The sequence below is a fragment of the Salvelinus namaycush genome, chromosome 9 (assembly GCF_016432855.1).
Source record: "Salvelinus namaycush isolate Seneca chromosome 9, SaNama_1.0, whole genome shotgun sequence".
NCBI classification, from domain to species: domain Eukaryota; kingdom Metazoa; phylum Chordata; class Actinopteri; order Salmoniformes; family Salmonidae; genus Salvelinus; species Salvelinus namaycush.
In genome coordinates this window covers 44,021,522-44,047,822 of record NC_052315.1, presented here as the reverse complement: position 1 = coordinate 44,047,822, position 26,301 = coordinate 44,021,522, and the positions used below count along the sequence as shown (strand labels likewise).

Genomic DNA, 26,301 nt, shown 5'->3' with positions numbered 1-26,301 from the left:
TCTGTCTGAGTTTGTCTTCTGACTCTGGGGCCCTAAGGCACTCTTATGCAGCTTCTTGTTGGGCTGTTTTTTAGGGGGACTGGATCATGTAGGCCTAGTAAGTGAATAAGTTGGTTTCGAAGTTAGCGTTGAATTCAGTATTGATAACTTCTGTTTATGATTAATCAGCTCTTTATTGGTCTGTCTGAAAGGATCCCTTCAAGTGTTAAGGGTCAAGGCATGCTGTACAATCAATAAACTCACCATGAATTAAATAGATTGTCTCTGCTCTTTTTATGGTTATGACAAATTGTTTTATTCTTTCACTTATAAAATCTTCTCTCACTCATAAAGTCTCTGAGGACCTTTATATTACAAACTGTTAGAAAGAAAATAATAAATGATGTAGGCTACATTACTCATGGATTTTTAAAATAATATACATAATGTACAGACAAATTAGTTTTACTTCATTTGAAATTAAATACAATTTATACAATTCTATCTCACACTTTTTATATATTTCCTCGACTGCAGAGTGCATTCCCCGTAGACACTACCCTAAAGCAGCAGGCGTGAAAGAAATCGCCTGAGCTGTGTTCCTTTCTTTCTGGTCCTGACGAGAAAAAAAACTTGTCAGGAGGTTCTCTTCTGCACTGTTCAACCAATCCAGTAAATGTGGAGGAGGAGTTAAAATGGAGTGTTGACAAAGATGTTTTATTATATTGACAAGATGGTCGAGTGTCCGCTCTAACAATTGAAATACATGTCCTCAAAGATGGAAGGCAGGCGGGAGGAGGCGAGACCAGGTGGGACCTTTCTAGCCAATGAAAGGGAAGATACCCGTGTGAACACGCGGTCACACGCGGTTTTTGACGAAATGCCACGTGTGTCCACTTATATCCAGCGGTGAAAGTAAAGCTGTAGTCTCAGGTACAGAGCCGGACAAAATAACCAAATAACCAATAAAAATAAATAGATAGATGGGACAAGACTACCAATTGGATATCATGAAAATTTGGGAGAAAAAGGGTTAAAAGTACACAACAAAAACAAATTGAACAACAAATTAAAAGGATTTTAAAAAATTAAAAAAATTAAAAAATACATGAGCCTATCACAATAATACAAATAAATGTCAAGAAAAATGTAGGCTATTACACTATTATTTATCATTACGTATGTCCAAGGCATGAAAAATGAGGGAATGGACTTGAGAACGCGTGGTATAGCCTATACTCCAAAATGCCATGTGGTTCGAGGATAACATATCATTTTTGCCAAGGCAGAGATGAGTGGTCGACACAGAGACGCACGTGGACAGCAGTGGACGCATACATTTTGACCAACTGACAATGGCCAAATGCCTTTCTCTTTATGGTGTTTTGTGTAACAGATGTCACTTTCCATTCATCACTGCTTGGAGGCTAGAAATATGTTGCTAGTGGATGAACTTGCGTAGAAAGCCTAGTAAAGGAGCCCTTTGAAGTGATTTTTTGACAACATCATGATTGGTTGTGTTAATGCCACAATAAAAGCTAATTTATTTTAAAATGTAAATGACAAATCTTTAGGACTAGGCTCACAGTTGCTATTGGATTAATAGGGATTCTACATTGAAAAAGAAGATATAAATGCAACATGCAACAAAATTCTATGATTTTACTGAGTTACAGTTCATAAAAGAAAATCACTCAATTTAAATAAATTCATTAGGCCATAATCTATGGATTTCACATGACTGGGAATACAGAAATGCATCTCTTGGTCACTGAAGTCGGTTACCACGCCGGAATACAGTCAGGTCAAGACCCTGGTGAGGATGAAGAGCAGGCAGATGAGCTTCCCTGAAGCGGTTTCTGACAGTTTGTACATAAATTCTTCGGTTGTGCAAATCTACAGTTTCATCAGCTGTCCAGGTGGCTGGTCTCAGATGATCCCGCAGGTGAAGAAGCCGAATCTGGTCATCCTGGGCTGGCGTGGTTACACGTGGTCTGCGGTTGTCAAGTCAGTTGGGCGTACTGCCAAATTCTCTAAAACAACATTGGATGCAGCTTATGGTAGAGAAATTAATATTAAATTCTCTAGCAACAGCTCTGGTGGACATTCCTGCAGTCAGCATACCAATTGCACCATCCCTTAAAACTTGAGACATCTATGGCATTGTGTTGTGTGACAAATCTGCAAATTTTAGAGTGGCCTTTTATTGCCCCCAGCACAAGGTGCACCTGTGGAATGCTGTGTAACGCTGCTTAATCAGCTTCTTGATATGCCACACCTGTCAGGTGGATAAACTATCTTGGCAAAGGAGAAATACTCACTAACAGGGATGTAAACAAATTTGTTCACAATATTTGAGAGAAATAACCTTTTTGTTCATATGGAACATTTCTGGTATCTTTTATTTCAGCTCATGAAACATGGGACCAACACTTTACATGTTGCGTTTATATTTGTATTCAGTATATACAGTACCAGTCAAAAGTGTGGATACACCTACTCATTGAAGGGTTTTTCTTTATTTTTACTATTTTCTACATTGTAGAATAATGTGATGACATCAAAACTATGAAATAACACACATAATCATGTAGTAACAAAAAGTGTTAAACAAATCAAAATATATTTTAGATTTTAGATTCTTCAAAGTAGCCACCTTTTGCCTTGATGACAGCTTTGCACACTCTTGGCATTCTCTCAACCAGGTTCATGAGGTAGTCACCTGGAATGCTTTTCCAACAGTCTTGAAGGAGTTCCCCCATATGCTGACCACTTGTTGGCTGCTTTTCCTTCACTCTGCGGTCCAACTCATCCCAAACCATCTCAATTGGGTTGAGGTCGGGTGATTGTGGAGGCCAGGTCATCTGACGCAGCACCATCACTCTCTTTCTTGATCAAATTGCCCATACACAGCCTGGATGCGTGTTTTGATAGTCCCAATAGTCCAAATGATAGTCCCACTAAGCGCAAACCAGATGGGATGGCGTGTCACTGCAGAATGCTGTGGTATCCATACTGCTTAAGTGTGCCTTGAATTCAAAATACATCACAGACAGTGTCACCAGCAATGCACCCCCACACCATCACACCTCCTCCATGCTTCACGGTGGGAACCACACATGCGGAGATCATCCGTTCACCTACTCTGCATCTCAGAAAGACACGGGGTTGGAACCAAAAATCTCAAATTTGGACTCATCAGACCAAAGGACATATTTCCACCTGTCTAATGTCCATTGCTCGTGTTTCTTGGCCCAAGAAAGTCTCTTCTTCTTATTGTTGTCCATTAGTAGTGGTTTCTTTGCAGCAATTTGACCATGAAGGCCTGATTCATGCAGACTCCTCTGAACAGTTGATGTTGAGATGTGTGTGTTACTTGAATCCTGTGAAGCATTTCTTTGGCCTGCAATCTAAGGTACAGTTAAATCTAATGAATTTATCCTCTGCAGCAGAGGTAACTCTGGGTCATCAATTCTTGTGGCGGTCCTCATGAGAGCCAGTTTTATCATAGCGCTTGATGGTTTTTGCGACTTGAAGAAACTTTCAAAGTTCTTGACATTTTACAGATTTACTGACCTTCATGTCTTAAGGTAGGGGTGGTATACAGAAGATAGCACTATCTGGTAAAAGACCAAGTCCATATTATGGCATGAACAGCTCAAATAAGCAAAGAGAAATGACAGCCCATCATCACTTTGTCACAACATAACTGATTGGCTCAAACGCATTAAGAAGGAAAGACATTCCACAAATGAACTTTTACCAAGGCACACCTGTTAATTGAAATACATTCCAGGTGATTACCTCATGAAGCTGGTTGAGAGAATGCCAAGAGTGTGCAAAGCTGTCATCAAGGCAAAGGGTGGCTATTTGAAGAATCTCAAATATAAAACCTATTTTGATTTGTTTAACACTTTTTTGGTTACTACATGATCCAGCCTTGATCAGGAGTCCCATAGGGTGAAGCACAATTGGCCCAACTTCGTCCTGGTTAGGGTTTGGCCGGTGTAGGTCATTGTAAATAAGAATTTGTTCTTAACTGACTTGCCTAGTTAAATAAAATAACAAATTCCATATTTGTTATTTCATAGTTTTGTTGTCTTCACTATTATTCTACGATGTAGTAAATAGTAAAAATAAAGAAAAACCCTTGAATGAGTTGGTGTGTCCAAACTTTTGACTGGTACTGTATATAATTCTATGATCAGGTCCATAGAAAAATGTGGCGCAGGTCCTATACCTGGAAGAAATAAAACCTACTTTCACCCCTGCTTATATCAGTGCATTTGTAACAACCTAATCATTACAAAACTTAAATTCGATCAAATAACCCTCACATAGCAAATTAGCAATAAAAAATGTTGTTGACCAAATTTGACACTCATTGACCATACAAAAATTCCTGTCTTTGTGATATTATTTTCGTGGACAGATTTTGGGCGGAGTATACCCTCTCTCTTCGCCTCTCCCTCTCCGCTGTCACCTTGTTAATGTCCAAAAGCGGGAGACCCGTCACAGAGTCTCTGTCACGTTCCTGACCTATTTCTGTTAGTTTGTTGTATGTGTTAGTTGGTCAGGACGTGAGTTTGGGTGGGCATTCTATGTTTTCTGTTTCTATGTTGGTTTAAGGGTTGCCTGGTATGGCTCTTAATTAGAGGCAGGTGTTTGGCGTTCCTCTAATTGAGAGTCATATTTAGGTAGGTTGTTTCACAGTGTTCGTTGTGGGTGGTTGTCTCCTGTGTCAGTGTTTGTCGCACCATACGGGACTGTTCGGTTTGTTTTTGTACATCGTCATTTTGTGTAGTCTATTTTCCCTGTTCGTGCGTTCTTCGTGTTTTATGTAAGTTCGTCGTCCAGGTCTGTCTACTCCGTTTGTTGTTTTGTTAGTTATAGTGAAGTTCGTGTTTTTTCGTCTTGTCTTTAAATAAATTATGTGTTCACAACCCGCTGCGCCTTTCCTCCTTTTCGGTTGAAAAGGAGGAGAACAACCGTTACAGAACCACCCACCAATCCAGAATCAAGCAGCGGTGTAATCAGAGGAAGGGACAGCGCAAGAAGGAGGAATGGACTTGGGAGGATGTATTAGACGGTAAAGGTTGCTACACATGGGAGGAGATCCTGGCTGGAAGGGATCGCCTCCCATAGGAACAGCTGGAGGCACTGAGGAGAGCAGAGGCAATCGGAGAAGGGAACCGGCGTTATGAGGGGACGCGTCTTGCACGGAAGCCCGAAAAGCCCGTGAGTACTACCCAAAAATTTCTTGGGGGGGGGCTAAGAGGTAGTGGGCCAAAGGCAGGTAGGAGACCTGCGCCCACTTCCCAGGCTAACCGTGGAGAGCGGGAGTACGGGCAGACACCGTGTTACGCAGTAGAGCGCACGGTGTCTCCTGTACGTGTGCATAGCCCAGTGCGGGTTCCACCTCCCCGCACTGGTAGGTCTAGATGGAGCATTGAGCCAAGCGCCATGAAGCCGGCTCTACATATCTGGCCACCAGTACGTCTCCTTGGGCCGGCTTACATGGCACCAGCCTTACGCATGGTGTCCCCGGTTCGCCTACATAGCCCGGTGCGGGTTATTCCACCTCCCCGCACTGGTCGGGCGATGGGGAGCACTCAGCCAGGTAAGGTTGGGCAGGCTCAGTGCTCAAGGGAGCCAATACGCCTGCACAGTCCGGTATTTCCGGCGCTACCTCCCCGCCCCAGCCCAGTACCACCAGTGCCTACACCACGCACCAGGCTTCCAGTGCGTTTCCAGAGCCCTGTTCCTCCTCCACGCACTCTCTCTATGGTGCGTGTCTCCAGTCCGGTGCCTCCAGTTCCGGCACCACGCACTAAGCCACCTGTGCGTCTCCAGAGCCCTGTACACACTGTTCCTTCTCCCCGTACTCGTCCTGATGTGCGTGCACTCAGCCCGGTGCCACCAGTGCCGGTACCACGCACCAGGCATATAGTACGTTTTGAGAGTCCAGTGTGCCCTGTCCCTGCTCCCCGCACTAGGCTTGAAGTGCGTGTCTCCAGTCCGGTGCCTCCAGTTCCGGCACCACGCACCAGGCCTACAGTGCGTCTCAGCCGGCCAGAGTCTGCCGTCTGCCCAACGGCGCCTGAACTGTCCGTCTGCCAAGCGCCGCATGAACTGCCCGTCTGCCATGAGCCTACAGAGCCTTCCGCCAGACAGGATCAGTCTGAGCCATCCGTCTCCGCAGCGCCATCTGAGCCATCCGTCTCCGCAGCGCCATCTGAGCCATCCGTCTCCGCAGCGCCATCTGAGCCATCCGTCTCCCCAGCGCCGTCTGAGCCATCCGTCTCCCCAGCGCCGTCTGAGCCATCCGTCTGTCCCGAGCCATTAGAGCCGCCCGTCTGTCCCGAGCCGTCAGTCAGTCAGGAGCCGCTAGAGCCATTCGTCAGTCAGGATCTGCCAGAGCCGCCAACCAGACAGGATCTGCCAGAGCCGCCAACCAGACAGGATCTGCCAGGGCCGCCAACCAGACAGGATCTGCCAGGGCCGCCAACCAGACAGGATCTGCGAGGGCCGCCAACCAGACAGGATCTGCCAGAGCCGCCAACCAGACAGGATCTGCCAGAGCCGTCAGTGAGCCATGAGCGTCCAGAGCCGTCAGCCAGCCATGAGCGTCCAGAGCCGTCAGCCAGCCATGAGCGTCCAGAGCCGTCAGCCAGCCATGAGCGTCCAGAGCCGTCAGCCAGTCATGAGCTGTCCCTCAGCCCAGAGCGGCTATTTGTCCAGAACTGCCCCTCAGTCCGGAGCTGCCTCTCTGTCCGGAGCTGCCTTTCAGTCCGGAGTTGCCCCTCTGTCCTGAGTTGCCCCTCTGTCCTGAGTTGCCCCTCTGTCCTGAGTTGCCCCTCTGTCCTGAGTTGCCCCTCTGTCCTGAGTTGCCCCTCTGTCCTGAGTTGCCCCTCTGTCCTGAGTTGCCCCTCTGTCCTGAGTTGCCCCTCTGTCCTGAGTTGCCCCTCTGTCCTGAGTTGCCCCTCTGTGCTGAGCTATCCCTCTGTGCTGAGCTATCCCTCTATCCCGGTGCTGCCCCTTGTCTCGATGGTAAGTGGGTGTAATATGAGGGTGGTCATTTGTAGGGGGAGATGTAAGCTGGGATTGACTATGGTGGGGTGGGGACCTCGCCCTGAGCCACCACCGTGGTCAGATGCCCACCCAGACCCTCCCCTAGACTTTGTGCTGGTGCGCCCGGAGTTCGCACCTTAAGGGGGGGGTTATGTCACGTTCCTGACCTATTTCTGTTAGTTTGTTGTATGTGTTAGTTGGTCAGGACGTGAGTTTGGGTGGGCATTCTATGTTTTCTGTTTCTATGTTGGTTTAAGGGTTGCCTGGTATGGCTCTTAATTAGAGGCAGGTGTTTGGCGTTCCTCTAATTGAGAGTCATATTTAGGTAGGTTGTTTCACAGTGTTCGTTGTGGGTGGTTGTCTCCTGTGTCAGTGTTTGTCGCACCATACGGGACTGTTCGGTTTGTTTTTGTACATCGTCATTTTGTGTAGTCTATTTTCCCTGTTCGTGCGTTCTTCGTGTTTTATGTAAGTTCGTCGTCCAGGTCTGTCTACTCCGTTTGTTGTTTTGTTAGTTATAGTGAAGTTCGTGTTTTTTCGTCTTGTCTTTAAATAAATTATGTGTTCACAACCCGCTGCGCCTTTCCTCCTTTTCGGTTGAAAAGGAGGAGAACAACCGTTACAGAACCACCCACCAATCCAGAATCAAGCAGCGGTGTAATCAGAGGAAGGGACAGCGCAAGAAGGAGGAATGGACTTGGGAGGATGTATTAGACGGTAAAGGTTGCTACACATGGGAGGAGATCCTGGCTGGAAGGGATCGCCTCCCATAGGAACAGCTGGAGGCACTGAGGAGAGCAGAGGCAATCGGAGAAGGGAACCGGCGTTATGAGGGGACGCGTCTTGCACGGAAGCCCGAAAAGCCCGTGAGTACTACCCAAAAATTTCTTGGGGGGGGGCTAAGAGGTAGTGGGCCAAAGGCAGGTAGGAGACCTGCGCCCACTTCCCAGGCTAACCGTGGAGAGCGGGAGTACGGGCAGACACCGTGTTACGCAGTAGAGCGCACGGTGTCTCCTGTACGTGTGCATAGCCCAGTGCGGGTTCCACCTCCCCGCACTGGTAGGTCTAGATGGAGCATTGAGCCAAGCGCCATGAAGCCGGCTCTACATATCTGGCCACCAGTACGTCTCCTTGGGCCGGCTTACATGGCACCAGCCTTACGCATGGTGTCCCCGGTTCGCCTACATAGCCCGGTGCGGGTTATTCCACCTCCCCGCACTGGTCGGGCGATGGGGAGCACTCAGCCAGGTAAGGTTGGGCAGGCTCAGTGCTCAAGGGAGCCAATACGCCTGCACAGTCCGGTATTTCCGGCGCTACCTCCCCGCCCCAGCCCAGTACCACCAGTGCCTACACCACGCACCAGGCTTCCAGTGCGTTTCCAGAGCCCTGTTCCTCCTCCACGCACTCTCTCTATGGTGCGTGTCTCCAGTCCGGTGCCTCCAGTTCCGGCACCACGCACTAAGCCACCTGTGCGTCTCCAGAGCCCTGTACACACTGTTCCTTCTCCCCGTACTCGTCCTGATGTGCGTGCACTCAGCCCGGTGCCACCAGTGCCGGTACCACGCACCAGGCATATAGTACGTTTTGAGAGTCCAGTGTGCCCTGTCCCTGCTCCCCGCACTAGGCTTGAAGTGCGTGTCTCCAGTCCGGTGCCTCCAGTTCCGGCACCACGCACCAGGCCTACAGTGCGTCTCAGCCGGCCAGAGTCTGCCGTCTGCCCAACGGCGCCTGAACTGTCCGTCTGCCAAGCGCCGCATGAACTGCCCGTCTGCCATGAGCCTACAGAGCCTTCCGCCAGACAGGATCAGTCTGAGCCATCCGTCTCCGCAGCGCCATCTGAGCCATCCGTCTCCGCAGCGCCATCTGAGCCATCCGTCTCCGCAGCGCCATCTGAGCCATCCGTCTCCGCAGCGCCATCTGAGCCATCCGTCTCCCCAGCGCCGTCTGAGCCATCCGTCTCCCCAGCGCCGTCTGAGCCATCCGTCTGTCCCGAGCCATTAGAGCCGCCCGTCTGTCCCGAGCCGTCAGTCAGTCAGGAGCCGCTAGAGCCATTCGTCAGTCAGGATCTGCCAGAGCCGCCAACCAGACAGGATCTGCCAGAGCCGCCAACCAGACAGGATCTGCCAGGGCCGCCAACCAGACAGGATCTGCCAGGGCCGCCAACCAGACAGGATCTGCGAGGGCCGCCAACCAGACAGGATCTGCCAGAGCCGCCAACCAGACAGGATCTGCCAGAGCCGTCAGTGAGCCATGAGCGTCCAGAGCCGTCAGCCAGCCATGAGCGTCCAGAGCCGTCAGCCAGCCATGAGCGTCCAGAGCCGTCAGCCAGCCATGAGCGTCCAGAGCCGTCAGCCAGTCATGAGCTGTCCCTCAGCCCAGAGCGGCTATTTGTCCAGAACTGCCCCTCAGTCCGGAGCTGCCTCTCTGTCCGGAGCTGCCTTTCAGTCCGGAGTTGCCCCTCTGTCCTGAGTTGCCCCTCTGTCCTGAGTTGCCCCTCTGTCCTGAGTTGCCCCTCTGTCCTGAGTTGCCCCTCTGTCCTGAGTTGCCCCTCTGTCCTGAGTTGCCCCTCTGTCCTGAGTTGCCCCTCTGTCCTGAGCTATCCCTCTGTGCTGAGCTATCCCTCTGTGCTGAGCTATCCCTCTATCCCGGTGCTGCCCCTTGTCTCGATGGTAAGTGGGTGTAATATGAGGGTGGTCATTTGTAGGGGGAGATGTAAGCTGGGATTGACTATGGTGGGGTGGGGACCTCGCCCTGAGCCACCACCGTGGTCAGATGCCCACCCAGACCCTCCCCTAGACTTTGTGCTGGTGCGCCCGGAGTTCGCACCTTAAGGGGGGGGTTATGTCACGTTCCTGACCTATTTCTGTTAGTTTGTTGTATGTGTTAGTTGGTCAGGACGTGAGTTTGGGTGGGCATTCTATGTTTTCTGTTTCTATGTTGGTTTAAGGGTTGCCTGGTATGGCTCTTAATTAGAGGCAGGTGTTTGGCGTTCCTCTAATTGAGAGTCATATTTAGGTAGGTTGTTTCACAGTGTTCGTTGTGGGTGGTTGTCTCCTGTGTCAGTGTTTGTCGCACCATACGGGACTGTTCGGTTTGTTTGTACATCGTTCTTTTTGTGTAGTCTATTTTCCCTGTTCGTGCGTTCTTCGTGTTGTATGTAAGTTCGTATAGTTCAGGTCTGCCTACGTTTTCGTTTCGTTATTTTGTTAATTATTCAAGTGTTTTCGTGTTTATTCCGTCTTGTTTAATTAAAATATGTCATTTCACAACGCTGCGCCTTGGTTCAATCACTACTCCTCCTCTTCGGTTGAAGAGGAGGAATACCGTTACAGTCTCTTTCCATTTCCCCTGAAAACCATTTTTTTTTCTATTCCCGAGCCCGCTGAGGGTGGGGTCCTTACTATACCGAATAATTGGGACGTCCCTATCCCATAGAAGTTGATGTTTAAAAGGGGTTATGGTTAGGGTAGGTTTTAATTAAGGTTAAGGGTGGGGTCGTCCAAATGATCCCGTGTGTGACGTGCATGCTGTGTTTTGTGGGTGGTTTTGGAAGAGAGCTAGCTACACTTCAATAACTGTAATTTCAAGTGCATCAACTACCTTAATGCTTATTTTACCTTTGCCATAACGATAGTCCAACAGTAAATGTGAATTATTCAGAAGATACTTCGGTCACTTCATTACTATTCAGTGTCAGTTTACATTTGCATAGGCTGCTACTGTTGACTACAGTGAATGGCAAATAGCCCTCGGGTATTGACAAGGTACACGTCAAGTCGACAAAAATGGGTGAATGGTTATCATAATGCTGTACATTTTAGAATTTGAACGGTTTACATGCTACAATCAGTGCACGCCACCGCAACAAACGCTCTGTACTGAGCTGGTGTCGCATTTCTCCAGTCTCCAATGACTGGAGTGCACGTCCAGATAAAAGGTCAAACTGAGTACGAATGTTTAGCCCTGCTTCTCAGAAAATGTCCAATTTCAAGTTTCACGTTGTAATGTCACGTGCACAATTGCCTTGCTTGCAAGCGCTAAATCCAACAATGAAATAATCAATAATGTAATACTAAAAATAACAAGGTAGAAATTAAACACACGAGAAATAAGAAGAACACGAGAAAGTAAGTAAGTAAGCATACTATATTCAGGGTCAGTCAGTTCCAGTACCATATTTACAATGTGCAGGGATACTGGAGTGATAGAAGTAGATATGTAAGGGGGTAAGGTGACTAGGCATCAGGATTTATAATAAATAGTAGCAGCAGAGTATATGATGATTGTATGTGAGTGGGTGTGCGTGTAGAGTCAGAATAAATATAAGTGCATATTATATGTGTTTGTGTGTGTAGGGCCCTGTGAGTGTGCATAGAGACAGTGTAAAAAATAAATACAAGGGTCAAATCAGATAGTCTGTAGCCATTTTGTAATTGATTTAGTTAACTATTTAGCAAGTCTTATGGCTTGGGGATAGAAGCTGTTCGGGAGCCTGTTGGTGTCAGACTTGATGCACTGGTACCGCTTGCCGTGCACAAGCAGAGAGAACAGTCTATGGATAGAGTCTATGGATAAGATCATTGCTTCAATAGTAATACAATATGACTGGATAATTACCCTACTAAACTAAGCCATGCGTTTTGATGTATTTCTCATTAGATGGTGTCTTCTGTATTGAAATGTATTCTATGGTATATTGTCTTATTACATGCTTATAGATACTTTTTTCCCCCAGTGGTGAAACATAATGGAATAGAAAATACCTTCTACAAGGTGTAATTTACTATAAAAGTACATCTGGTGCTACTGTTTTCATACCGTTTTGGATACATTAGAGAGCCTTGGATGAAATGTGTCAAACAGCACAACGTAGAAGTTTAGGAACAGATAATCCCAATAGATTTCCTAGATGTCATGTTTCAATGGCATATCACTGACACTGTGAGGTTTACAGTGTCACTCCAATCCTGGGAATTTCCCAATCCCCCAGGCCAGGCGATAGACTCGTGTCTTTCGGACTAGGGATGCAGCAGGCAGAGGCTACAGGAACGATGTCACAGAGATCATGTCATCTTTTATAATACACTTTTGACACCAGTATTATGTGTTGGGATGGTCCACAGGTTTTATTTGATTGTGTATTATTGAAACAATCTCTCCTTAGAAAGATGTATGTGAATGGTTGTTTTATCCGTTTTGTTACAGAGCGATTTTGAAACACAACAGTTGTTGCTCTGGCCTAGAAATTGTGACCCATCACTTAAAGAGAGGGTGAGTACCCTTTCTCTGGGCTCTAGGTTGTCAATATCTAATTTCCATATATGCTGTTCTTATTAACTATATATCAGAGTGTGTGTGTGGTGGTGAACATGAAGTACATGGCTACAGCAGCTGTTCTGTCGTGGCTGAACTTCCGTCCTCCAGGGAGAGAGACTATAGAACACGTAAGTCATTCTGGGGATCCTAAGGGAGCATGTCTGTCTGCCTCTTTCTCACTCTCTCGCTCTCTATATACTCCTCCTGATTGGAGCCCAGAGGCAATACATTTTATCAACACTAGATGGCACCTTTGGCATGCATTACAGGGTAATCCATTCTTGACAATGAATATGCCAAATAAATGTTTTGCATAACAGGTTCTAATGAGACCAATAACTTACATTTTGCTAAGACTTACCAATTAGTACTTAGCTTGCAGGTCATACGTCCAGTGTCAGTGTGATCCAACAGCTAGTTTACGTGACACGTTGTCCAGATGATGATGCAGATCTGCCATGGTATGTGATCTCAGTATCTCTCTAACCACCCAGGACATGTTGTAGGCCCCTCAATCAGGATGGAACCGGTGTCAACCAGTCTGTTGTGTGGGTGTAGAAGAAAAACGGGAAGGATGAGTCTGTGTTGTGAATAAGAGTGCTTTGTTCTGTGTTAGATAAAGACACGGATCGAAGAGTTTCTGGAGCACCTGTTCCAGCGCATGGTGGCTGACCACTGCTGACCAGGACAGAAGGAGACAGGGATCTCGCAGGCAAGCCGGACGATGGGATCAGAGACATCCCTGCCCATGCGCTGGTGGTCAGCCATGGGGTCCTCATACAGTTGAAGTCGGAAGTTTACATACACCTTAGCCAAATACATTTAAACTCAGTTTTTCACAATTCCTGACATTTAATCAGAGTAAAAACGCTCTGTTTGAGGTCAGTTAGGATCACCACTTTATTTTAAGAATGTGAAATGTCAGAATAATAGTAGAGAGCTTTTATTTCTTTCATCCCATTCCCATTGGGTCAGACGTTTACATACACTCAATTAGTATTTAGTAGCATTGCCTTTAAATTGTTTAACTTGAGTAAAACGTTTCAGGTAGCCTTCCACAAGCTTTCCACAATAAGTTGGGTGAATTTTGTCCCATTCTTCCTGACAGAGCTGGTGTAACTGAGTCAGGTTTGTAGGCCTCCTTGCTCGGACACGCTTTTTCAGTTCTGCCCACATATTTTCTATAGGATTGAGGTCAGGGCTTTGTGATGGCCACTCCAATACCTTGACTTTGTTGTCCTTAAGCCATTTTGCCACAACTTTGGAAGTATGCTTGGGGTCATTGTCTATTTGGAAGACCCATTTGCGACCAAGCTTTAACTTCCTGACTGATGTCTTGAGATGTTGCTTCAATATATCCACATAATTTTCCTCCCTCATGATGCCATCTATTTTGTGAAGTGCACCAGTCCCTCCTGCAGCAAAGCACCCCCACAACATGATGCTGCCACCCCGTGCTTCACAGTTGGGATGTTCTTCGGCTTGCAAGCCTCCCCCTTTTTCCTCCATAACGATGGTCATTATGGCCAAACAGTTCTATTTTTGTTTCATCAGACCAGAGGACATTTCTCCAAAAAAGTACGATCTTTGTCCCCATGTGCAGTTTCAAATTGTAGTCTGGCTTTTTTATGGCGGTTTTGAAGCATTGGCTTCTTCCTTGCTGAGCGGCCTTTCAGGTTATGTCGATATAGGACTCATTTTACTGTGGATATAGATACTTTGTACATGTGTCCTCCAGCATCTTCACAAGGTAATTTACTGTTGTTCTGGGATTGATTTGCACTTTTCGCACCAAAGTACGTTCATCTCTAGGAGACAGAACACGTCTCTTTCCTGAGCGGTATGACGGCTGCGTGGTCCCATTGTGTTTATACTTGCGTACTATTGTTTGTACAGATGAACGTGGTACCTTCAGGCGTTTGGAAATTGCTCCCAAGGATGAACCAGACTTGTGGAGGTCTACAATTTTTTTTCTGAGGTCTTGGCTGATTTATTTTGATTTTCCCATGATGTCAAGCAAAGAGGCACTGAGTTTGAAGGTAGGCCTTGAAATACATCCACAGGTACACCTCCAATTGACTCAAATGATGTCAATTAGAATATCAGAAGTTTCTAAAGCCATGACATCATTTTTGTGAATTTTCCAAGCAGTTTAAAAGCACAGTCAACTTAGTGTATGTAAACTTCTGACCCACTGGAATTGTGATTAAGTGAAATAATCTGTCTGTAAACAATTGTTGGAAAAATGACTTGTGTCTTGCACAAAGTAGATGTCCTAACCGACTTGCCAAAACTATAGTTTGTTAACAAGAAATGTGTGGAGTGGTTGAAAAACTAGTTTAAATGACTCCAACCTAAGTGTATGTAAACTTCCGACTTCAACTGTATAAGGGGTAGAGTGGAAGGGGTTGAAGGGAGGAACACATCTCCTGGTTTGTTCACACTATAGGGCCGACTAGAACCGTATTGTGCTCTTTAGGAACTGTTCTTTTCACATTGTCCTTTCCAGCATGGCTCCAGCAACTATGGTGGATGCCTAACCAAGCCAGCCCAGTGGAGCTTGGCTTCACTCGGCTTGGCCCTATAGTGTGGATCAGGCTATTAAGTGCTAACTAAGATATACACAGAGACACCACACAGGCATCTGGTTTAAAGTTATTTAAAAATGTTAAAGTCATATATGTATTTGTTTTGTCTCATACTTTGTCAATGTACATTATTTAAAACAATCAAGGTTGACAAAATAAACAATCATATTTTGAAGCTTTCCCATCCCATCTCATCACTGCTCAACCAGTTGACTTGTTAAAAACCTGTCCTTAAAATTCAAATTTCAGATTAATTGACACCATCTAAATTCAGCCGTTCATAACTTGAGTTGAATACCTTATTTTAACCTCAGTTCCCATTTCTGTGTTGCAATGTACTGACATCACTGCGTTCCTCTCAGGCTGCTCATCATTATTGATTCACTGTTAACCGGTGCGGCTCTTTGCTCTTATCAGTCTCTGCTTCTATATACACTGAGTGTACAAAACATTAACATGGGCTTTCCATGACATAGACTGACCAGGTGAATCCAGGTGAAAGCTGTGATCCCTTATTGATATCACTTGTTAAATCCACTTTAATCAGTGTAGATAAAGGGAAGGAGACAGGTTAAAGAAGGATTTTTAAGCCTTGAGACAATTGAGACATGGATTGTGTGTGTGTGGCATTCAGAGGGTGAATGTTTATGTGCCTTTGAACGGGGGATGGTAGTATGTGCCAGACGGGCCTGTTTGAGTGTGTCAAGAACTGCAACGCTGTTGGGTTTTTTACGCTCAACAGTTTCCCGTGTGTATCAAGATTGGTCCACCACCCAAAGGACATCCAGCCAACTTGACACAAATGTGGGACGCATTGGAGTCAACATTGGCCAGCATCCCTGAGGAACACTTTCGACACCTTGTAGAGTCCATGGCCGACGAATTGAGGCTATTCTGAGGGCAAAAGGGAGCGCAACGCAATATTAAGAAGGTGTTTCTAATGCTTTGTACACTCATTGTACACTGAACAAAAATATAAACGCAACATGTAAAGTTTTGGTCCCATGTTTCATGAGCTGAAATTAAAGATACCAGACATTTTCCATACGCATATGCATTCTCTCAAATGCACAAATTTGTTTACATCCCAGTTAGTTAGCATTTCTCCTTTGCCAAGATAATCCATCCACCTGACAGGAGTGGCATATAAAGAAGCTGATTAAACAGCATGATCATTACACAGGTGCACCTTGTGCTGGGGACAATAAAAGACCACTCTAAAATGTGCAGTTTTGTCACACAACACAATGCCACAGATTCCCAGTCATGTGAAATCCATAAATTAGGGCCTAATGCATTTATTTAAATTGACAAATTTCCTCATATGAACTGTAACTCAGTAAAATCTTAGAAATTGTTGCATGTTGCGTTTATATTTTTTGTTCAGTATATATCCTCCTGTGTGATGGTTAAAACTGTGGAGGGACACTAAGTGAAACTACTGTTGTTGACTGGACATTTGTAACTTTTTTTATTGTTGTGAATTACCACTAGTGTAGACAAGAGACACTTAAATAGGCAACAATATGCTCATACTTGATAAGTGTTTGAGTTGACCTTTTTCTTACCTTTGAGGTTACCTTTTTCTTACCTTTGAGGTTACCTTTTTCTTACCTTTGAGGTTACCTTTTTCTTACCTTTGAGGTTACCTTTTTCTTACCTTTGAGGTTATCTCCATCAATTTCCGATTGTGACAATTTAATGGTGTAATTTTCTACAGCTATTTTACTGGTTGTTTATTTGGTGAATGAAATGTAGAAATGTGGCTTATTGCACAAACGTTCAAATAAATCGCTGATAAGTAAAGAACACACTTTAGGAAAGAACGGAAGTTCCAGACTTGTTTATCCAGGCACAATGCCTATTTGTATTACATCAACTTTTGGCTGGGTTAATTTGTTTATTTATATATCTCATCGGACTGTACAGCACATCTCCTTTTTGAAACTACTGACATCACGTTCTATATGTTTTTGTCATCAGACTGAAAAATAGAACTTCATGCTTTTGAAAGGTTATGCGTGATTGACCACAGATTTACCTCTTGGAATCCAAGTTTATTGACCACTACCACTAGTTTATCAGAATCAATTTACCTCCTATTGTTCCAATGTCAATGAATGAATCATGGGTAACATTAATTACACCTATAATCAGTTGCGACGTGTCATTCAGGGCAAAACAAATATATAGATATATAATATTATATATAATATAAAAATAATAATTGTGCATGTTATTTTGGCATTAATACGTGTCACATCAGTTTGCAAACAATGTAAACAAAACTCATAATTGAGTTAATAAAGCCACATACAAACATGGTCTCTTTTTTGCTTTCTTGAGTAAGGCAGCTCCAAAATGCATGTGTTTCAGCCTAACTCAGTGCTTTCTGTGGTGGTGGGGCAGTCAGCAGAAAATACGGAGCGTAGGAGTTTGTAATGTTCTCTAGTTGCGCCGTGATTGGCTTAGTGTTCTGTCACTCATGGGGACACTACGTCAACAAGTGTACAGTCAATAACACAATAGAAAAAAATAAAGTCTATATACAGTGTGTGCAAATGGCATGAGGTATGGCAATAAATAGGCCATAGTAGCAAAGTAATTACAATTTAGCAGATTAACACTGGAGTGCTAGGTGAGCAGATGATGATGAGCAGATGATGGTGTGTAAGTAGTGATACTGGTGTGCAAAAGAGCAGCAAAGTAAATAAAAACAATATGGGGATGAGGTAGGTAGATTGGGTGGGCTATTTACAGATGGACTATGTACAGCTGCAGCGATCGGTTAGCTGCTCAGATAGCTGATGTTTAAAGTTAGTGAGGGAAATTTAAGTCTCCAGCTTCAGCGATTTTTGCAATTCGTTCCAGTCACTGGCAGAAGAGAACTGGAAGGAAATGCGGCCAAAGGAGGTGTTGGCTTTGGGGATGACCAGTGAGATATACCTGCTGGAGCGCGTGCTACGGGTGGGTGTTGTTATCGTGACCAGTGAGCTGAGATAAGGCGGCGCTTTGCCTAGCATAGACTTGTAGATGACCTGGAGCCAGTGGGTCTGGCGAGGAATATGTAGCGAGGGCCAGCCGACTAGAGTATACAGGTTGCGGTGGTGGGTGGTATAAGGCGCTTTGGTAACAAAACGGATGGCACTGTGATAGACTGCATCCAATTTGCTGAGTAGAGTATTGGAAGCTATTTTGTAGATGACATCGCCGAAGTCGTGGATCGGTAGGATAGTCAGTTTTACTACGGCAAGTTTGGCGGCGTGAGTGAAGGAGGCTTTGTTGCGAAATAGAAAGCCGATTCTAGATTTGATTTTGGATTGGAGATGTTTGATATGAGTCTGGAAGGAGAGTTTACAGTCTAGCCAGACACCTAGGTATTTGTAGTTGTCCACGTATTCTAGGTCAGAACCGTCCAGAGTAGTGATGCTAGTCGGGCGGGCGGGTGCGGGCAGCGAACGGTTGAAAAGCATGCATTTGGTTTTGCTAGCGTTTAAGAGCAGTTGGAGGCCACAGAAGGAGTGTTGTATGGCATTGAAGCTTGTTTGGAGGTTAGTTAACACAGTGTCCAAAGAAGGGCCAGATGTATACACTGTATTATCCTCAAAGCAGGCAAAGAAGGTGTTTAGTTTGTCTGGGAGCAAGACGTCTACACTTGTTTACAAAGCATGTGACAAATCAAATTTGATTTGAATTACAGCATTACTATAGCTGCGTTCACACAGGCAGCCCAATTCTGATATTTTATGTAGGCCATCATTGTAAATAATAATTTGTTCTTAACTGACTTGCCTAGTTAAATAAAGGCTACATTTAAAAAGTAACTAATCACATCAGATCTTTTTGACTAATCACATCAGATCTTTTTCAGAGCCAATTAGTGAAAAACATAACAGAATTGGGCTGCCTATCTAAAAGCAGGCTACTAATGTAAAGTGTTACCAAGAGCTGCATTGAAAACAGTGTGAACAAGGTGTATTCCTGAACCTAGAGTGTGAAAAGGACGTAATGTTTTTATTCTAAAATGCTGAAGAAAATAAACTCGATTGATATATTTAACAAACATTTAAGGGTATTAACCTAATAAAATGAACATTATTTCAAATGATATGTACAGTAATGATTACATTGTCAGAATCTGTTATATTGTAGAAATGTTTCAATATATACATTTTATGATAAGACAATAAGCATCCATACAAAACAAGCATTATAAATAACAATATGTGAATACATTTGAATAAATAAACATTATATTGTTATGGCTCATTGCTTTTTCCTAATGGTGTCCAGCACCAGCTACAATTTGTTGTGGGTGTTGAAGTAACATCATTCAGCCACATGTCTGTACTGTATAATGACAGTCAAACAACCTTGATACATGTACAGTATATTTACCATATTTAAACGTAGTTAACATCCACAACCTTTATATTGACGAAATATAGTAATTTCATAACATATCTATTGAAAAATGGCCTGCAATTAATAGAAGTTACAATGCAATCTTGTATAAAATAATAATTACAATAATTAAAACAGCAATTTTGGTCCATTTTGACATAGGAAAATCTAATGCAACTAAAATATTGCAACATCAGGCTCAATGCCAAACCAGTTTAAAATTTAACTTTGTAAAAGGGGTGAAAGGACATCGACACTCTTTCAACCCTGTCATACCATTAAAGAGAAGAATTACCTTGAATGTTGCCAAACTGGCCAGCTCCTCGTGAACTGCTACTCAAACATGTATTTCTGTATTAATTAAAATAAGATACTTTGGAATGTAGATAAGGAAATGATGGGTGACCTGCCTGAATTGTTTATAGGCCGTAATAAAAACAAGAAGTGCCTGGTTTAAAATGAGCCTGCACATTTTCAGGATCAGCCTGAATCATCATGATTTAAAATCGGACTTTCATCCCTAACTCAGAGAAAACCCAACTGTTTGAAACATTCAACGTACTCCCACCGTGCCCTGCCTTTCGCAATGTAAATATTTAAAAGTTCATCATGCCCTTGCTTAACCAAAATGTTGGTATCTCACTGTGCTATACACATGGTCTCATCCACCGATCCTCATCAACTCATTCCTGACTTTAGGAAGAACTACCTCAACATATACTGTAAGACTCTTTCTAGTGATGGGCACAGATCTAATTCACCTCCTTGTTTCAATCTAACATGCTCTTACTCAAATTGTCTTGTGACCACTCCATCCAGACAATGCCAAATCACAAACTCACAAGGACTGAGGCACTGGTGCATGGAGATATCTCCCTTAATGTTATCTCGCAAAAGGTTGCGTCAAACTCAAAGCCCATTTCTCTGGCCTTCCTAGTCAAGTTCTTGGTCAGTACTTCACTCTTTCGCTGCCTTTTCCACAGCCGTTTTGATAGGACTGCCTGGGCTATTGGAATGCAACACCCGCAAAGGGTCGTCACAAGAAGTGATGGTCTCCTTGGAAACGGCACCAGCTCGTTCTTGGTCCTGTTGCATATCCTGATCAGACATGATGGGCTCTGCTTCTGGGTTCTCTGCGTTGACCTGTTGGCTCCTCTTCTTTCTGTAAACCAGGTGTCTCTTTAACAAGTCATGCCTTTTAACATGGATCTTAGCCCCTTCCAGGTGGAGCAACAGTCCATTGCTAGATGAATAGAACAGGTCAACATGGTTCTCCATCTGCAGGTGCTGGAAAAGGCACTCTTTCCTGCTGTCCATCATCTGGTGGGGAGTGACAACAGAAACACAACTTGAATTTTACATGAATAGGTTATATTAAATCCACAAAATCATATGGTACAATGAATGTGAATAGTGATTTGGGAGAGCAGATTTGACTGTTCCCAGGGTGGCCATCCATGGATGACCTTGCCATGCAATACTTACAGAACTGAACAACTTTCCCTCGATGTCCACACATAAGAAGTGTTTACTTTTAAAGTCCAATATTGGCACACCGTCACTTGTTTCTGTTCTTATTGGGAGGACAACTACTGGAAAAAAAAAAAAAAAAAATCACACTAAGTATGGAGACAGACAATTTATTCCTTTAGGCGAATGATTTAACAATTCTACAAAATAAGGCACTTTGTTGAATTAGTTAATTTGGACATGGTCAGGACACTTGGGCTCTATTTACAGCTGGCATTAAGTGTCAAATGCATTTGTTTTTGCAATTTCTTCATGTAAAAAAACTGGCGCACTGGCATTTTCCAGCCTTAACGCCTGCCTGTCTAATAACAGCTCGCTTGTGCTGAGTGGGAGGGGTGGTAATAGTCGAGGTGTGTCCTTAAAAACAAGTGCAAAACTGACAATTTCATGCAGCGCTAATGGGAAGTTAAGACCCACATAAGCTAGTTAACGATAGCGCAGTTGATATTGGAATGGATTTTGAGAGCTGAAGCGCAGCCTATCCAGCCTCACAGTGCCCATGGAAGAGTGTGCATTTTGTGCTGGTGAATGTCCTATTTAGAAACATTAAAAAATATTGGTTTCTGGCTGGGCCATTCAGCGACTTGTCCTGAAACCACTCCTGCATTGTCTTGGTTGTGTGCTTAGGTTCATTGTCCTGTTGGAAGGTGAACCGTCGCCCAAGTCGGAGGTCCTGAGTGCTCTGGAGCAGGGTTTCGTCTCTGTACTTTGTTCCGTTCATCTTTCCCTCGATCCCGACTAGTCTCCCAGTCCCTGAAAAACATCCCCACAGCATGATGCTGCCACCACCATGCTTCACCGTGGGGATAGTGCCAGGTTTCCTCCAGACATGATGCTTGGCATTCAGGCCAAAGAGTTCAATCTTGGTTTCTTCAGACCAGAGAATCTTGTTTCTCATAGTCTGAGAGACCTTTAGGGGCCTTTTGGCAAACTCCAAGCAGGCTGTCATGTGCCTTTTACTGAGGGGTGGCTTCCATCTGGCCACTCTACCATAAAGTGCTGCAGAGATGGCTGTCCTTCTGGAACGTTCTCCCATCTCCACAGAGGAACTCTGGAGCTCTGTCAGAGTGACCATCGGGTTCTTGGTCACCTCCCTGACCAAGGCCCTTCTCCCCCGATTGCTCAGTTTAGCCGGTCGGCCAGCTCTAGGAAGAGTCTTGTTGGTTCCAAACTTATTCCATTTAAGAATGATGGAGGCCACTGTGTTCTTGGGGACCATCAATGCTGCAGAATTTTTTTGGTACCCTCCCCAGACCTGTGCCTTGACACAATCCTGTCTCGGAGCTCTACGGACAATTCCTTCGACCTCATGGCTTGGTTTTTGCTCTGACATGCACTGTCAACTGTGAGACTCTACATAGACAGGCGTGTGCCTTTCAAAATCATGTCCAATCAATTTAATTTACCACAGGTGTACTCCAATCAAGTTGTAGAAACATGTCAAGGATGATCAATGGAAACAGGATGCACCTGAGCTCAATTTCGAGTGTCATAGCTGAATACCTATGTAAATAAGGTATTTCTGTTTTTTTATACATTTGCAAAAATTTCTGAAAACCTGTTTTCACTTCGTCATTATTGGTGTGTAGATTGATTAAATACATTTTTTTCCTCATCAGTTTTAGAATAAGGCTGTAACGTAACAAAATGTGGGAAAAGTCAAGGGATCTGAATACTTTCCGAATGCACTGTATATATAAATAATCTAATGAAATTAGATCTATAAACTTGTTTACATATATAAACCAGTAGGGGAGCCTAAAGATAAATAATCCACTTGGTTAGAGAGAACATTTTTAATTAAGTAGTAACATTTAAAGTGAGTATGTTTGGGGCAATCAATGCATGTCAAAATCATCTATTAAAAACACAACAAAAAACTAAGTGAGACTAGGCATTGGTCTGAAGCCAAAAAATAAAGGAAATTCACATGAACACCACAACGCCTATTCCACCCATGCTCTACCAAGGTTTTCCAGCACACAGCTTTGACCTACAACAGTAGCTATGTTGGTGTTGTACTTCAAACTATGTGTAGGCAGGTTCCTTAGGATTCAAACCTTCTCAAACAGCCTAATTCAGGCTCTTAGAGGAGGTGCTTCCACAATAATGTGATTTGTACCGCATACAAGATAAAGCATTGGATTATTCACACACCACAGTAAGACATTATCCCATTATGCTACTTTTTCAAGCTAAATGAAAGCTAACTTTGCTTTTATATGTACAAGACCATCAGGCTTGATTAAGCGGTTTTGTCTTGTAGTAATGTGGGACATGCCTGTATTTCCTTAAATGACATGTATTGCTAAAATAAAGGTTTAACATTTTTTATCATAATAACATCCTTTTTTGGTCAGTAGGTGCCCAACATAACAACAGGTGGCGGTGTGTTAGACACAGTAGCTCAGATAGATAGAGCCTGTCTGCATTCCTGATACTATTAGCTCACCTGTGTAATATTGAATTAAGCTCAGAACCACTTGTGTTTCAAACATGGTCCTGTTTTATCATTTGCTGTGCTGATCAATATACAGTTCATTACTTCTGTTAAAATCATGTGTAGCTTAAAGTTAGGTTTGTACTTGTATTTCTTTTTTGCGATAAAGATGGTGATGCAACAATAGTTCACATTTGCCCCAGTCAACTGTAAGTGCTGTTAATGTGAATTGGAAACGTCTAGGAGCAGCAGCGTGTTAGCCACGAAGTAGTAGGCCATATAAGCTCAAAGAATGGGACTGCCAAATGCTGAAGGTTGCAGCACTCACTACCGAGTTCCAAACTGACTCTGGAAGCAAAATCAGCACATCACTTATTTTTATAAGAAACATTCATGTGTTGAAAATCCCAAATTGTTTGCATATTCAACTTACACACACACTTATCCCACCAGACATGCCACCAGGGGTCTTTTCACAGTCCCCAAATACAGAACAAATTCAAGAAAGCGTACAGTATTATATAGAGCCCTTATTGCATGGAACTTCCTTCCATCCCTGACCTGTTCACCGGACGTGCTACCTGTCCCAGACCTGCTGTTTTCAACTCTCTAGAGACAGCAGGAGCGGTAGAGATACTCTTAATGATCGGCTATGAAAAGCCAACTGACATTTACTACTGAGGTGCTGACTTGCTGCACCCTCGACAACTACTGTGATTATTATTATTTGACCATGCTGGTCATTTATGAACATTTGAACATCTTGGCCATGTTCTGTTATAATCTCCACCCGGCACAGCCAGAAGAGGACTGGCCACCCCTCATAGCCTGGTTCCTCTCTAGGTTTCTTCCTAGGTTTTGGCCTTTCTAGGGAGTTTTTCCTAGCCACTGTGCTTCTACACCTGCATTGCTTGCTGTTTGGGGTTTTAGGCTGGGTTTCTGTACAGCACTTTGAGATATCAGCTGATGTAAGAAGGGCTATATAAATAAATTTGATTTGATCTCATATTGCTCAAATAAACAGCAACCCTGGTTTCAAACCCATATTTGACCTAGATAGTTTGTGTGTATGCATTGATATGTAGGCTACGTGTAGCTTTAAAAAATATTTATGTAGTTCTGTCCTTGAGCCGTTCTTGTCTATTGATGTTCTGTATTATGTCATTCTGTATTATGTTTCATGTTTTGTGTGGACCCCAGGAAGAGTAGCTGCTGCTTTTGCAACAGCTAATGGAGATCCTAATAAAATACCCCCCAAAAAACTGTTCGTTGGGAGCCTCATGAAATGGGTTTCCACGGCCGAGCAGCCGCACACAAGCCTAAGATCACCATGCATAATGCCAAGCATTGGCTGGAGTGGTGTAAAGCTCGCCGCCATTGGACTCTGGAGCAGTGGAAACGCGTTCTCTGGAGTGATGAATCCCGCTTCACCATCTGGCAGTCCGACGGACAAATCTGGGTTTGGTGGATGCCAGGAGAACACTACCTGCCCCAATGCATAGTGCCAACTGTAAAGTTTGGTGGAGGAGGAATAATGGTCTGGGGCTGTTTTTCATTGTTCGGGGTAGGCCTCTTAGTTCCAGTGAAGACATCTTAACGCTACAGCATATAATGACATTCTAGACGATTCTGTGCTTCCAACTTTGTGGCAACAGTTTGGACAATGCCCCCATACACAAAGTGAGGTCCATACAGAAATGGTTTGTTGAGATCGGTGTGGAAGAACTTGACTGGCCTGCACAAAGCCCTGATCTCAACCCCATCGAACATCTTTGGGATGAATTGGAACACCGACTGCAAGCCAGGCTTAATAGCCGAACATCAGTGCCCAAACTCACTAATGCTCTTGCGGCTGAATGGAAGTAAGTCCTCGCAGCAATGTTCCAACATCTAGTGGAAAGCCTTCCCAGAAGAATGGAGGCTGTTATAGCAGCAAAGGCGGGAAAACTCCATATTACACCTGATTCTACTATTCATGGTCTTGATGAACCGCTGAGTAGCACTGGGCTTGAACAGAAAAGCCTGCATAACGCTGTGGATTGTCAACAGCAATTTTGATAACTCCTGATACAAACGCTGCAAACAGAATGACAAACTACTGAGAAACGGAAGCACCTGTAAAATACATTCATTAGATAAGTACAAAAAACTCTTAAGAAAAATTATGGACATATTTAGAAATCTGAAATGGGACAGGTTCTGTAAATTCTTGAATATTAAACTTCAGCTCAGATGTCCTAAGCAATGCCTACACAGCTGTCCAACTCCAGAAAAAGAACATGTCCTCATTTATAAATGGCAGTGTAAATGGAACACTCGCTTTTAGTTTGTGTGTAAAATAAAAACTTGAATGAAAACTTACATTTCACAAATAGATAACTTTAAAATAAAGTATAGTGTGAAAATAGTTTATTACAGAAAACTAAACTTACCCAGAGAGTTTATGGAGATGGGTTTATTTACATGTCCATTCAAATTCACCTTCAATAAATAATCTCCTAAATCGACAGACGCTGAGCGCTTGCTCGTTCCTTTAATTGTTTTGCACGGCTGCGATGGGTCTAAATGCACAGGGAAACAATTTACCGGCATTGATTGGTGTAGAGCGGCCAGCCAGATCGCGAAGAAAGCCGGGTGCATGTTGGGGAAATGTGCGGGTTCACACCGTAATCCGCGATGTGCTCTAGCTGCAGTGTTGACCACAGTTATATTTGAAGATTGACAGCTCTGTGACTGGCCCAATCCTGTCGATGTTTTTTGTCTGACCGGATGTTAGTTTGAGTTTCAAAAACTCATTATATAACACGGCTAACAGTACATTATGCTCGCTTTTACCTAAAAAACGTGTTAAAAACTCTCAGGGTCAACAGAATGATGTAGTTTATATGTGCGGGAAATGATGTATGGAATCGTTTTAATCTTACATTAGTAGGGAACTTCACAACCCTCACCTCAAAGGTAATTGGCCCATGT

The 26,301-nt window shown here is 44.1% G+C and overlaps 1 protein-coding gene and 1 long non-coding RNA gene across 3 annotated transcripts; both read right to left on the bottom strand.

Annotated features, from left to right (window-relative positions):
• Window positions 1–1,962: 1,962 nt before the first annotated feature.
• On the bottom strand, window positions 1,963–15,363 carry LOC120053510. Its single transcript, XR_005477517.1, has 3 exons — window positions 15,253–15,363; window positions 12,728–12,907; window positions 1,963–2,012 (listed from the first exon to the last, which is right to left on the bottom strand). It is a non-coding gene; the product is annotated as an uncharacterized LOC120053510 (long non-coding RNA).
• A 3,579-nt stretch (window positions 15,364–18,942) lies between these two features.
• LOC120054106 (fibroblast growth factor 23-like) lies at window positions 18,943–26,269 on the bottom strand. Of its 2 annotated transcripts, none has more exons than XM_039001495.1 (3): window positions 25,761–26,269; window positions 20,844–20,947; window positions 18,943–20,678 (listed from the first exon to the last, which is right to left on the bottom strand). In XM_039001495.1, the coding sequence occupies exons 1-3, from the start codon at window positions 25,966–25,968 to the stop codon at window positions 20,316–20,318; spliced, it is 675 nt and encodes a 224-aa protein (XP_038857423.1). In that variant the 5' UTR covers window positions 25,969–26,269; the 3' UTR covers window positions 18,943–20,315. The 2 variants fall into 2 exon arrangements, with proteins under 2 accessions (XP_038857423.1, XP_038857422.1); XM_039001494.1 differs by having other exon boundaries at window positions 20,844–20,950; window positions 25,761–26,268.
• Between the last annotated feature and the right edge of the window lie 32 nt (window positions 26,270–26,301).